The sequence below is a fragment of the Fringilla coelebs genome, assembly GCF_963513975.1.
Source record: "Fringilla coelebs genome assembly, chromosome: 3".
Taxonomy (NCBI): domain Eukaryota; kingdom Metazoa; phylum Chordata; class Aves; order Passeriformes; family Fringillidae; genus Fringilla; species Fringilla coelebs.
In genome coordinates, this window is record NC_140030.1 from 79,016,961 (window position 1) to 79,032,216 (window position 15,256).

The window sequence follows — 15,256 nt, forward strand, 5'->3', positions numbered from 1 at the left end:
TTGAATAAGGAATGACACCAGCTTTTTCAAGGTATTTGGCTGTTTGCTTTTTGTCACAGTGTACTCTTGAATATCAGCATTAGCTATGTAAAAATAGGTTGCTGAAGACAGTCCTATAGTATGCCTGCTGTCCTGCCTCTGAGAAGCGTCTCTCTGACCAATGATTCCTTAAGCACCTTTATACTGTGCTGTGCCCAACAGCTAACTGCAGCTTCCATTTAAGCCAAGTACTCCCAGATGTTTCTCATGGCTTGTTTCTCATGTGAGCTGCTGCTTTTTGGAAACACACAATCTCAGTATACCTTGCTTCTTTCTTATTGCACTTTTTTTTTTACTAGTTTCATTTTCATGATAATCACCACTTCCTGACTGGGTAATACATGTGGTTTGTTGTACTGTATTGTTACAAATTCATATCCCACACTTGCAACATCTATGCAGGACTTCTTTACTAAACATTGAAACCACAGATTAGCATTTGCTTTAGGTTATGACCTGACCTGTATTTATTTAAGTGAAACAATCTACCTAAACAGATGTAGCCACTGAAATATGTAAGGATTGAATTCAGATTTTTGTTGTTGTTTTTTTTTAATTCTTGCCTTCTGTAAGTGCCATGACAAAATCATAACCTGAAACACACAGAACAGATTTTTGTACTCTAAACAAATGCAGATATGGGACTGAATAACATCTTGTTCAACTTCTGGGGTTGTCAGCCTAGACAGTTAAAAACTTACTGTCTTTGCACACTTTCAGTAGCAAAATGAGGTCATTTGGAAACATTAGTTTTGAGGCCTTACTAGTTTTAACCCTAGCACAGTGAGATTGGTAATAGCCTCACTAGTTTTTAGCAGAGTGAATTGTTTCTGTGCTGATCCACTAACCCAGGTTTTGGCCTGGGTGCATGTGATATACGTAGTCATAGGAGCTTGTGGAAGGTATGCCAAATTCCTTGCTTCTGTTCTGCAGACTGTGAAGTTTCATGCTGTGGTAATTATCCCAAAAGAAGACTGTTGGCTGTGGCATTGATTCCAAATACTTTGTCAGGGTAAAGATTATGATAGAGTGTTGAAAAATTCCTTTGTCACTCGTCTGTTCTGGTACCTGTAGATGGAGTGATAATGCTCCTCTAGATGCTCTGTTTTTAATCTTCAGTCTCACTGTTGTTGAGGCTAGGAAGGTGTTGTCCAGTGTGAGATAATTAAAGCAGAAAGGGATGATTCAGGCAAGAAGGTTAGCTTTTACATTTAGCCTAGCTGACTTTTGGATCAAGTTAGGATTGGCCACAATGTTTGTTCTTTCGTAGGTATTGCTTCCCAGGGTATTTTTGTGTAATTTTGGTCACATATTCTTTTACTGAAGCAGTGTAGTTAAAAAAGATAACAAGTTTTTGATATTTTATAGGCTTTGATAGCAGTTTTGTGAAATCTGATGTACCTAAGTCTTCCCTGTATAGTCAGATATTTCCCATTCACTCCCGATTTAATGTTAGGGGATCTTATTACTATTGTCTAGCATACTTTTTTTTGGATGACAAACAGGAATTGCATAAGATACTGTAAATGGGGATGTTCAAGTGTAACTCAGAGCTACAGTTCATTTTCACAAATGAAAATCCATTGAAAAAACTTTGAGGTAAAAAGTATATAATCATAGACTCATCAATGTTAGAAGAGACCTTCAAGATCATCAAGTCCAACTGTCAATCCTGTCACCCACAAACCAGTGGAGGCAGATGCAGAAGATTTATTGAAGACTTAAATCTATATGCAGAGACTGCATCCTGTGCTAGTAAAAGCTGTTTAATTAGTGGAATTTAATCTGGCCTGACTGCCATTTCCCACCTTCCTCAGTACTGTCCTTTGCAAGGAGTAGTGGTACAGCGCTGCCGAGTTTCTTACTCCGCAGTTATTCTCACTGGGCCAGAAATGAAGCTGATGTAAGGTGTCATAGCACCTTCCAGCAGAAAGGATGAGCTGGGCTTTCACTGCCTCACATCAGCTGGGGTTTGTCTGTGATGCAGAGCCAGTGACAGTTGTGCACCACCTTGTCTAAAAATCAGTTTTTGCTGTTTCTTATTTTTCTTACCATTTAAAGTAAGTAGAGCTGTACAAAAGAGGAGGATCGTTGAATCCTTTCAGCTCTGTTAGAACATTACTTCTGGTATCATGATCAGGTAGGCAAGATTTTCACCAGTTATTTCATAGATGTCATGGTGGGCAAAATTTTGCCTATGAGACCTGCTGTGTATACAAGAAGTTAATGGATCTATGGTGCATTATATATAAGAATTATTTCCTTTAAGTTTTGGGCACAATTATCTGATAATTGTTTATAATTGTATGGTTGCGGGGGGAGGGGTGTTAAGCATTTGAATGTTTCAAATAGCTTATAAAACTTTCTAGTTAAGATTTATGTCTACTTGCCATTACAGGACAGGCACAGAACAGCTATCATGTACTTGTGAATATGGATCAGAGTCCCTGGAAAATGCTAGTAGTGCGTTAAAAATTACATCTCCTGGGATTTTCCTTCTGCAGGTTATATGCCATGTTTTGGATTTGTTTCTGGTGTATCCCAGTATCTGTTTGGGTTACATCAGGGAATAAATTGATACAGTTCCTTTGTGTGCTCTCTAAGTGGGCTTCCCTTACTGGAAAGTGAAAAGCCCACTTCAAGTTGGATAAATACCTAAATGCCTCTGCAGATTGTCCAGGTTCCTCAGCTGGCAAGAGAATGTTTTTGTTGGAAGCCAATATTTCAAAATTGGTGTTCAGTTACTTAATCTCTTCCAGAAGTCAAAACATTGCAAAATTATTTAGTACAATTTTACATTCGTACATTGTAATGAAAAAGAAAAAGAAACTCTGGGGATATTTAATTAGGTGTCATTAATATTTTACTGAAGCTGTATCAATGCTGTGGTTTGCTTTTATGGAAGACAATTGTGTGATATGTGTTCAGTGAGCTATTAGGAAAGAAGCATTGGAAAAGGATGTATTTTAGGACTGAAAGTCAATTGTGGATGCTTTTTTAGTTCCAGCAGGTTAGTTTCCTTTGTACCAACATCCTGGAATTTGAAAGGAGCTGTCAGTAGGGAGGGTTTGCTTCTCATAAAAAACAAACAGAAGACAAAAATCCAGCCAGTGTTACTATATTTTTACTGATCCTAGGCTAAGGAGGAGATAGGGATATTTTTGAAATTCATTTTCCCAGATTTTAGGGGAGAACCACATTTTTTGCCTTGGCCCTCAGAGATACAGGAGGCCTGATGGAAGTGTGCCGAGTATGAACTTAACATTCAGCTGCAGTTTAACTCTTTCTTCTATCTTTGGATATAATAGAGGTTTTGGTATAGGATAAATGGATGAAAGTTTGTTGACAGATCTGTAGGAGAGGTTGGTTGAGACAAGCATCTCTATTTGCTTTGGGATACTGTAGAGTGGCCTCCTCTCCTTGGCAAAGGCCAGGCTGTCAGGATGACCCACTACCCTTCAGCTCTGAGGGAGATGAGGAGTTGGCTGATGGTTCCTCAGGCCTTTGCTGCTCTTGAGTGGGTGGGAATAGCTCTCCTTATGTTTGGCAGCTGGGGAGTGATGTTACTTGAGTGACCCAGTGCATTAAAACCTGATATTCTGTGGAAACACAGTGTTCCTTGCAGGGCTTCTTTGAATTTTCAGGCTTCTGGCAGGACTGACATCAGGGTTTAGGAGACCTAAAAAACCAAAACTCATTTAACATTTGGAAATCATCTGTAGGGCAAACCCAATCTTCATTCCTTAATTTCATTTTTGTTGTTGCAGCTATTACTTGCAGCAGTAGTTGTTTGCCTTATTACCTGTTGTACTCTACCACTCTTGGAACACTCACTAAGTGAAATCATGGTTCTGCTGTAGCTGATGACAGTTACCCTCTCTTTATACTTGGTTTTGTATGGACCTCCAGATACATTTTGCACTATTGGAGTAACCTTGACTGTAGCAGTCAATTCTGCTCTATGCTAGGGCATGTTACACCAGGGGGTCCATTCCCTGTGCTTTCTCACAGACAGGGAATGATTAATAACTTGGTATAGTAGGAATGATGTTACCATTTCATTGAACATGGTGTAAGAGTTACTCAAATGAAGTTATTTCAAATTAAAGACTTTGCTTCTGTGTGTTTAGAGGAAGAGTATGGGTTCCTGTTCATCGTTACTGCTCTGGGACACAGTTTTGTGTATTGCATATAACAGGTCTCTTCCATTTGTCCCACTTCAGTCATAAAGGGGTGCAGACAAACTCGGGTGAGGCACAGTTAAGGTGTTGTGATGGGATTCACCTCAGCTGCCTTTAGCTATCCCCAGGGTCTGTGCTCCTTTTGCAGTTGAAGAAAAGAAAGATAGGAGTGTTCATCCCAGGCTACTGTAGGTGAAGAAGAATTGCCTAATGGAAGTGCTTCTCTGTATTGACCATGCAAGAAACCTGGACAACTTGTGTGAACTAGGTACTTCATATATGGAGGGCTAGACTTGCTCTGAAAAATTCATCAAGCCAGTGGCATGTAAGTCTCACTGCTGAAACATCATAGAATTCTCAGATTGTCCCTGGAACAGTCACAAAGTATAATGCTGGATAGAATGAACATTAAAAAAACCTCACTATTGCCATAGAATCATAGAATCATTAAGATTGGAAAAGATCAAGTCCAACTGTTAACCCAGCACTGTCCTGTTCACCACCAACCCATGTCCCCAAGTGCCACACCCACATGTCTTTGAACACTTCCCAGGGAGGTGATTATATCACTTCCTTGGGCAACCTATTCCAATGCTTGACCACCTTTTCACTAAAGGAAATTTTCCTAAGATCCAGTCCAAACCTCCCCTTGGTACTATTTTGTCTGGTCCCATCACTTGCTACCTGGGAGGAGACTGACACCCACCTCGCTACAACCTCCTTTCAGTGTGGATTGTTTTGTGTGAAATGTGCATGTGCTTGCCTGCACTTCACTTTTAAACATTGTTTTAGCTTGAAGGGGATGGTGAAATAAAAATGGCCAACTGCATATATGTTTGGGCTTTTTAGAAATTTGAGTAATGCAAAGCAGCACCCAAGCCAGACAAAATAAAGACTAAAACCTCAGTAAATCAGTTCTGATTAAATCTCATAAGAAAATAAAGTAACTGCCAGGAAGAACTTGTGTTTTCAATAGTTAATTATAACTACACATGGAAAAACTGCAATTTTGTTTCCTCATTATTGCATAACAGCAGACATGAGTGTGGTAATTGTATCTTTGCAGCGTGTATCTCCAGGGTGTTGTGTGCTTTTGCAGAGAACAGTGTAGCACATTCCCTTTATTTTTACCCCCTCTCTTCCTCCTCCTTGATGTGATGGACTTCAAAATACAGAAATGCCCTACCTCTTCCAAGAGAAGAGAGAACAAGGCAACAGTAAATTGACGTGAAAAAAATAGCATTTTGGCAAAAATTCTTTTAATAACTCTTGCAGAATATGCCTCAGAAACTATACAACAGTGAGAGAAATGAAATGGGGAAGGAAATTATATCTATACCTACAATTAGAAGTTTTAAGCAGCATGTTGCAGTTTGTCACACATTGGGAAAGCACTGCAAGGGCAACAACATCTTGCTGCTCCAATGAGTAAGAACTCCATGATTACTGTAAAAAACATTTTCTGTTCTCAGAAGAAGCTTCAAAGGCGAGGTATGTGAAAGAGAATGAAAACAAAAGCTTTATTTTTGTAATATTGTTTCTCTCTGGGTTATAATTGAGTGCTTTGGTGTGAGACACTTACTGACAACATGTAACAAATAAGGCCTTGGGACCCTGCTGAGCAGCTAGCATGACTGGAACAGGATGCTTTCTGTCTCTGCACAATTCTGCTCTTATGTAGCTGGAGACATTGGGGCCAGATGAGAAAACACGATTCTGTGCATTTTCCTGCTGCATGCTAACCTGTATTTCTGGTCTTTGCAATGGTATTTTTTGTTTGCAACAAGAAGTAGGTAGAACTTGATGTCTGTTCAAAGGAGAAGCATTCTGGTTGGTAGCTGTGGATAGTTTTGAGAGAGTGGATTCTTGTATTTTACAGTTATTAACTGACATCTCCTGGATAATTGGTAGATATAGGTGGAACTGGTACAGGCAGCAGCAGCCCTGCAAATATTGAGAAGCCAGGGAATGAAGCAGGAAAAATCTAAAACAAAGCAAAACCATTTTAAAATTTATAGCAGTAGGAGAGACTTGACTTCAACTGAAGTCTGTTATTTGAATTGTAGCTCCTTCTCAAAAAGAGATGTCCCTATGTGATTCATATCTCATCTCCACGTCTTTGATGAGGGGCTCTCTTTCACACACCCTGTGTGTGCCTCTTTTCTGTGTTGCCTCTGCATAGATCAGGCCAGAAAATACAGAACCTTGGTTTTTACCATTTTTTGACTCATCTGCTCTTTGACAGGAGCCATCAGTGCTGTGCTTCAAATACTGATGTGAAGGAGAAAAAACTCCTGGCTTTTCATTACAGATGTGGTAGAAGTGTTCAAAGGAAGGTGGCTTCACTCCTCCACTTAAACAGGCTCTTCTTTCACACTACGTTTCTTAGCAACTCTGTCCTTTGCTAGAGATGCGAGGGTTGGGTGATGGAGCCAAATACCTTATGGCAGTAACCAATGCAGTTTCTGTCAGGTGTCAGTGTGTGTAAGTCATATGCATTGTGTGGCAATATGACAGTTCCCTAAAATCCTTTTATAGCAGCTGATCTTCCAGAAATGAGAAGAGGTCATTGGCAAGTGTTATTTGTCAGATTGGAAGAGCTAAAAACTGAGCCTATTTCTTAACAGTGGTTGTCACCAGCTTCTGTGTAATAAATCAACTTGTTATACAAGCCTCAAAACCACGTTTTTACTGCAGCAACACCTTTTCATAATGTAGGAAAGTAGTCAAGTGCAAAGATTATCTTGCAAAGCTGTCTATCTCATGAAAACCTTAACAGGTTTCAAATACTATTTCTAGCCTTGGGTTTTTAAAAAAGACAAGATGCTATGAAACCTTAAATGTACATTAAGCTTTGAGCATGGAAGTAACCTTATATTGAGGATGTTGGTGTTTGGTCATATGACTCTAAAATCCAAAAGACTGCTTTGAGCTGGCTAAACTGACACTATAAAGAATTCCTTTACAGGTTCTTTTCCAAAATACGTTGTGTAGGTAGTACAATGTGAAAGACAGTATTTACTGCAAAACTGAAAAGCAACTCTTAAGAAATCTCACTTTTTAATTTTTTGCTTGTTTGTTTGTTTGTTTTTTAATTCTAGGTAGCTCAGTTGTCTTGGCTTGAAAAGAAAGTAGCTGCTGCTCTCTTTGGTACTCCACCAACTTCAACAGTAGAAGAAGCGTTGCAGAATTTCCTTAAGGTAAGTCCTAGCCAAAGGTTTTCCTGTGTTGCTGTTTGCCAGCTGTTATGTGTGAGTATCGTCAAGACGTCTGTTCAACAGACTGTGTTCAGTAGCTATAAATTCAGGGCTCTTCTAAACACCATTGAGCTTTCTATTAAAATATTTTTTTTCTTTTCAGTTGTAAAATTAGTTTGGACATGAGTGGTTAGCACCTTTCTTTTCTTTATTTAGTTTCAGGAAATTCTCCAATTGATTGCCATGGTTAATAATTATTGAATTGAATGTGATATGGATATAGATTAGTTACATATGCTGCTGGAACAGATGAACCATAGTGATAGTGATTGCTGATTTGCCTGTTTCTGCAAGAAAGTTGACACAGGCAAGGAAAACTTTGACATCGTGATGCTTCTCTTTTTTCTGATCTGAAACCATTTTCCATTGAATTTCAGTAGAAGCCTTTCTTATTTGTGGAGATGAAATGGCTTTTGTAGTGAAGTAGAGAAGAAACTCTGTCATATAGGTCCATGTTCCTGGGTGTTCTATTTGAACACAGTTATAAGAAAACACCACATGAATAAAATAAATCTGTCTTTTATTGCTTTCCATATGAATAATTGCTGTTTCTGGGGCTCAAAAGCATGCAAGTTTTTCACATTACTAGATTCATAGCATAAACTTCATCATTACAATTACTATCAAAGTTTTTCAAAGAAATTGGACAGGCATCTTTTCCTCAATATAAAAAGGGCTTGTTTTCTGTGTTCTTAGTCTATTTAAAGACTGAATGATCTCCTGAATTTTGGACAGTACAATACATTACCATGTTCCCAGTTTAAGAGATTTTATCTTGAAGGTCAAATTCCAAAAGTGGTAGAAATAATTTGAAACATTCGCTTTAGCTTCAGGGCATTTTGTGGTGGGCTGCAGAGTGACTGTGGTTTTAAGTCATCTTCAGCAACAAAAATCAAATTACTGTCTAAAAGACAACTGTTTAGGTTTCTTTTTCAGTTGTTTGATTCCACACAGTTGTGGTAAAGCAGCATTGTTTTGGTCCAAAGATTACAGCTACTATAAATTTCACTGAGGTAATTTTTCCCTCCCAATAGCCGGTCTTTGATTAAAAGCTGCTTATTTGTTAGTAGATAATAAGTAAGAGTTTTACTCATCTTGCAAGCTTCTACATCCTTGATTTGTTAAAAAAAAGATACATTATTAAACTTTTTTAATAACCTGAACTTTTCAGAAGATGATAATTTGAAAAGAAAGGGTGAACCCAAAACTGGAAGATAGAAGACTGTGGAAGGGAAGTAATTGTAAAGTTGATAAACACAGTTCTTTACTCATTACACAAAGTGTGAATGGTTGGTTGCTTTCTTATTTCTTTAATGAGGAAATAAATGTTAATAATCTATAGAATGTGGTATCTTTAAGCCTACCCTGTAAGTGAATGAATCCAATAGAACTTGTACAGAATGGCCCTAGATCTTTACAGAGTGCTTAGGGAGAGAGGAGAGCAAGCAGTACAGAACATTTGCTGTGTTTACTGTCAGCATCTCATGTGCCTGGTTTAGGGTTTGAGGGTTTTTGTTTGTTTGGTTGGTTGGTTGGTGTTTTTTGGTTTTTGTTTGGGTTTGTTTGTTTGTTTGTTTTCTTGATTTTTTTTGAAGTGCTACTAAACAGATTGCATTACACAGAGTAGGGATGATTCGGTCTGATGTTTGAGGAAATGTAGTACATTACTAAAAATGTTATGCATACCGCATAAATCTCATCATGCAAGTTTTTATGTCTATTTTCTTTCCTGTTTTTTATTATTTAGGCAGAAGAAATGCATCCAGGATATTCCAAATGCAATTATGTGTATTTGGCAAAGGTAACCAAGCTTTTTTAAAAATAATGATTTGTAGACTCTGTTCTTACAGTGGTCCGATTGGAAACAAAATGTTTTTTCTTTTCAGTGCTATAAAGATCTTGGCCAGAAAAACAATGCACTGAAGTGCTGTGATTCTGCACTGTCAATTCTCTCAGTTACTAATGAGGTGGGTATTGAGAGTGATAACTTGTTCCCTTGTGACTGCTCTCTTGTCTTTGGCATCCATTATTGCACTGCCGGTAACAACATAATGTTTCAGTTTTTCCTCTGGACACAGAACATTCCTTTTTCCTCCACTCTAGGTTGGCTCATTACAGTTGTCTGTATCAACAGCTTTAAAAAAATCTTTGTTTGGGGAACTGTCAGGGACTCAGCTGTATCAGAAATTGAATTGTACTCTTTGTAATTCAACCCACTTCATTAAATCATCTTTAGCATAAGCAGTTGAGTGTGTCACTCTAGCTGTGCTGAAATTTTGCCCCAGACCTATGTTTTTCTCAATTAAAAGCATTCTGGATTTTTGTCCTACAGTCTCTGTCTCTGCTCCTGAAAGCCTCTGATTTGTTATTCTTGTCAAGGGCAGTATGTTAACTACAGCAGAGGCAGATGAGTTATTCAAGATTGGCTTTGTCTTCCACCACAGGGCAGTTAAGGGACCACAGTTCTTCAAGTCACATCTCTTGGCCTAGAGTTTGTTCTAAGAGGTTACTAGGTTCCTCTTGAGGCCCATTACGGTATTTTAGGCCCATTAGAGCACTTTTGGTATGTGGACACTGAATTTCTACAAATATTTGAGAGATTTTAAGTTGTTTAATTTCTCAAATATAAACCAAGTCATGGCAAGAAGGTTCACTCTGTCTGATCTCATGTAGAAGCAAGTTCCATAACTGACCTATGACTGGAAACATCTTACCATCCTAGAATATGACGAGTTCAAACCTGAGCTTTTTCAGCCTAAGGGACCCCCTCTGAGCACAGCAGATGTGGTATGGAGAAAGAGAGGTGATTCCTGAGAGGAATTGGCCCCATCCCATTTAATTCTTTGAAGTTAAGGAAAAAGACCATTAAATAACTCTTTAACTTGATTGACAATAAATGCTGTGTGTGGAGCACTAACATGTTTATGTCAAGTGTTCCTGCTGGGAAGAAAGACCCCTGCATGCCTCACCAGCCGCTGCTCCTGGGTGGCCTAATTTTTGGCCCCAGTTATAGTATGTACCAATCATAAATTAAGTAATCATTGCTTAAGTTCAGTGTTTCTTTAAATATGTATTGATACTGATATGACATTAACAATGATTTAATTCTCTTTATTCTTTACTTACTGTTAAAATATACCTTCAGCTTGCCTATTACAGAATATAGGAAAGGCTGCTATAAGTTATCTGTTTAATATCCCATCACATTTGTGAAGTATCAGCAGACCTGAGAAGGAGAAGGAGCCCTGAGGTGAGAGCAGGAATTCAAAAGGAGTCTGAAAGATAGGTGTATGTATTCTGACAAGCAGGGTGGTGATGAGAACAAGAATTACACTGATTTGTGTAATCAGAAGAGTGAGCATCAAATGGGCCCCAAAAATCTTTTGTCCATCTGAAGAGGACAAGATGATTTGACCTCTCCTATTTTGACAAATTCTATAGATATCACAGATTAATCTCCTTTGTCTTGTTTACTTGTGATGTGTTTTGAGTTAGTTTTAGGAAAAAAGAGTCCAGAAGAATATGGCATTAGGGCAGTAGTATGTAATTCAATTTAAAAAAAAACAACCAAGCACTCAGCACAGGGTAAAAAAACCAAGCGCATGCTGAAAGAAATTTCTGTGAAATGGAGATCTGGAACATGAACTCTGCTGTTGCTGACTGTTACCTCAAATCCCATCTGAATTCAAATATTACATGTTGTTTTGGTTATTGTGTTACAGAAAGACTGTTACTGATTTTTGGGAAAATGTGTTGGAAGTGAAGTGGTTCAGGGCTTGGAGCTGTATGTAGGAATAACATTTAGTGAGATTAGTTTAAGAGAGGAAGAGACTGTAATAAGACTGAAGAGGCATTGGGGAGAGAGTAATAAACAGATGCTAATACGCACTCTGTTAGTCCCTGAATTGACTGCAGCTCTGTGGAAGATGGGGCTCGTGGTCTTAAAGAAAGCACAGGTCAGCAGCAGTGTGAGGATTTCTTTCCATTTGCCACAGCTCAGGATCTCAAGGTTGTCAGCAGTGTGGTGTTTTGTCACAGTCATGTGAAACTCATCATTCCCAAGTGTAATCATCGTTTCTCATATGAATTTTCTCTTTCTTCAAGCAGAGGAACTCCTTTATTGTTTTTAAATGTTGGCTTTTAGTGAGAAACATGTATTTGTATAAAGGCATAAAATCAGGAGCAGGCTGAGAGACAAAGCTGCTGGAAAGGTGCCACGTTGAGGAAATGTATAGTATTTCATGATAAAAATCATCTTGCAGAAAAATTATCATAGACAATGGTTTACTTTTTGTTGCTTCTGAGCATCCACAGTTTCCAGTGATTTCTGGGAACCAGAGGTGCTTGGCATCAGTAAAGTAGCCCATAGCTCATTTTAATCCTCAGGTCAAATTCTCAGCTGCTGTAACTCAGGACACTTCTTTGACACTTCTTCCAGGATTCATTTCACGTAAAATTTCAAGTTAAGTGATATTATTTTTGTCTTGAACTTCATGTCACATCCAAATATCCCTTCTGTGCCTCTGTTCTACCATTTACAGAGTTTGTTTTAATTCAAGGGGTAAAGGGGCTTCCAAACATAGCTAATTCTTGTTAAAGGAAAAAAAAATCAAATGGCATGTTTCAAACCTATTCTGAATCTTAAAAAGGATACACAGAAATTTAAAAAAAAGAAACAAGTTCTGATTGAGTGAGTCCTGTAAATTAAGAGTTACAGGCGGATTTTTAAAAACAGGACAGTTTTTAAAAATAATTTGGCGCATTTTTAATTTATCAGTCTATGCATTCTTTTTATTTTAAAAGGAAATATGTGAGATTTGGTTCAAATTACATCTGGAAAAACATATTACAGTGTAATTTTAAAGACGTTTCTCTCTCCTTTCTAAACAAAAAACCTCCAATGAATCATACAGTCCCTCCTTGGCCATAAATAGTGTAGAGTGGTACTTCACTGCTGGAGGTGCATGGGACATTAAATTGTCCAGTTTTTCTCTGGTTGCTACCCAGGTGGATAACCTCAGGGTCCTGGGAAACATTTGCCCTTTAGTAAAAAAGATCCCAATGTTCAGGGCTGCTGTGAGTTATTGTTAAGTGCTTAACAGCTGCTCTGTTCATCTAGAGGATGTTGCATTACCCTTACTGAGACTCATTACTTTGTACTGTGCTCAGAGCCTTGCTGAGTGTGACTGTGTGAAGGGCTCTTGAAACCAGATGTGGTGGACTATTGTGGTGGAACAAAATTACCTTTTTTAATTTGAAGACAAAAATGTAATTTAATTTTGAAATCATGAGTGTCTGTCTTGCATACAGAAAGACAGAACAGGTAGGGGGTGTGTGTGTGTGTGTGTCTGTTTAAACACATGGTCCTTTGCTTGTAAGGGGAATAAGACCCTAATTTCTTGTTTATATTAAAGATTGTTGGAAGTTTTCAAGGTTAGAACTTGTAGAATTTCAAGGTTCAATGTAGAATAATAAAGTATAATAGTCACAGAACTGTTTTTTCTTGTGTCTGGAGACAAGCATGAGCATGACAATGAATTCTGTGCTTGTTTGCTTGTAGGACCAGTAAGCTCATCACAAAGGAGCTAACAACCTAGCAGAGAAAGAGATTAAAATTTCAAGGTTGTAGTCTCTACTACATTTTCCAAAAAAGTGAATCTCAAAAGCAGCAGTTGCATTACAAAAAGTATAGTCTTGGAAGAGGTGAAGACAGGAAAACTGGAAAAATGTAAAGGAAATTATTTGAACTGAGTTGCTGAATCTTACTTAAAATGTAGATAAAAACTTCCCTAAAGATAAGAAAGTGTTTTACAAAATTATTGGTGATTTTGTGCACTCTGTCCTTCCCTGTAATTAGAAATTATAGCAATTCAGAGTTGAAATTAACAAAGAGACATTTAGATCTTACAAAAATTCATTATTATGACATTCACTTCTTACAGGTGTAGAATGGCAGGAAGCAGAGACTTGTTAAAGACTCTGCCTTCAGCCTCAGTGACATCTGAAACTCGTGTGGAGGAGGTGATAAATGTAATAATAGGCAGCAACAATGGCTGAATTTTTACACAAGAATGCAGCTGCAGAGGAGAACTCATACAGTTTTCTTACACTTTTTTGTACAACACTATAATTGATTTCCCTGGCTGTTAATTTCATTTTTAATGTTGTCCATAAGGAAAAAAGTGGGATTTGCAGAGGGATGGAAGAGAGGTCGGAGTATAAATTTCAGCACCCATCAGCTGTTCTGTTCCAACAGACCATTTGTCTATCTGGATTTTCAAGTTTTTCCAAGAAATACCCACTCCAGCAGCCATGGATTGGTCATATGAGCAGACCTTGTTGTGATATTTCCAACAGATATTCTTTGAAGCTGCTGTTGTAATCTGTCCTTCTAATTTTGAGGAGAAAAAAGTAATTTACTCTGGCTTTTAAAGTGAAGGTTACAAATTATGACTTGTTTTTGAAAAAAACTACCAATTGAAACTGAGTAATTTGGACTAACCTTATAAAGTGTTTTTGTTTTCTCATCAACCAGAATATTTTCATATCTTCAGCTCAATACAAAGTGTCATGCTTTTCAGAGAATATTTGTTGCTTTATTTGTTGCTTTAGATTTTTTGCATATTTGTCCTTCAAATGGCCAGCAAAAATCAATGATGTTTCAATTGAAAAATAATGGAAGTGTTCTGATTTGTGTTAATTTTGAATTCTAGGCTATTGTTTTCCTGCTAGTACTGTTTGTAGAGTTGAACAAGAATTTCCTAATAGCTACCACCAACTCAAAGCTAAAATATTTTTTGAGTGTGCTTAAAAAACCTATTCCTTAATTAGTGGGTTTGTATACAATGAAGGTGACTGCTTCAAGCTCAGGGAATACACTTTTTTAAAACTCATTATAAAGAAATCAAATTTCAAACTAAAATTCTAGGGGAATGTGAGACATTTGTTAAAGGGTTGCTAAAATAATTTGAGACTGCTAATATTTTACATTATTTTACACTTCAAAGAATAGTCTCATTTTCTCTATCTTAGTGATCAGATCAATTTTCTATCTGCATGTTTTTGAAGACCTTGAAAAAAGGTTTGTTTGCATTGTGTACTTATTTTTTCTCTCCCTCTGAAAATTATTCTGAAAAGGGATGAAGCTATTTTTGCGGTGTCACAGTTTCATATATAAGGATGAAGTTTATCCTGATAAATACCAAGCTTATTATATTTATGATGGAACTGACAATCACACAGTATTTGTTTCAACATCTATGGAAGCTAACACAGTTTCAGCATAGTTTTTAGTCCAGCAAGACTGGTCAGCAGCCAGTTCCCCAAAGTATAGAGTGTGTCTCTGTCTTCTCCATGTAGTGTGTCTCTACTGGCATTCTGATGATGCAGGGGCAGAATGAAAGATATATTCACAGAGGTGGTGGTACACTCCAGGATTACAAAATAGATTGGCAAAAACCCATTTTGAATTTTTTTCAAGTAGCTGGGCCAAGTCAGACTCCTGGGATTTTGAAATATATTGTCTTGGAGGCAATATACAGGGTGAAGGAAAGCCTTGACAGGCACCTTTCTGAGAGGGCTGTAACTGGGTGTGATTGTGTTCAGACTGTTTCAGCAATGACTGTGCAGAAAGAAAAGCTGTAGGTCCCATCATGGGAGAGGCAGACAGAAAGAGGAGAATGTCTTGAACACCAAAAGCTCCACATTGTATACAGTAATAAAAGAAAAACAGGTCATAGTTGAAATGTAGTCTTTCAAGTCAGGAAAGAACTAGCCAAT

At 37.7% G+C, this 15,256-nt stretch overlaps 1 protein-coding gene across 1 annotated transcript in view; it reads left to right on the plus strand.

The window, feature by feature from the left end:
- The window catches only part of RMDN2 (regulator of microtubule dynamics 2), a gene marked incomplete at its 5' end in the record, with an annotated part of 47,124 nt that overhangs the window by 27,212 nt on the left and 4,656 nt on the right, over positions 1–15,256 (plus strand). The window contains 3 exon segments of the mRNA XM_084202929.1: positions 7,322–7,420; positions 9,225–9,278; positions 9,364–9,444. Of these exon segments, the coding sequence (XP_084059055.1) occupies positions 7,322–7,420; positions 9,225–9,278; positions 9,364–9,444 (234 nt within the window).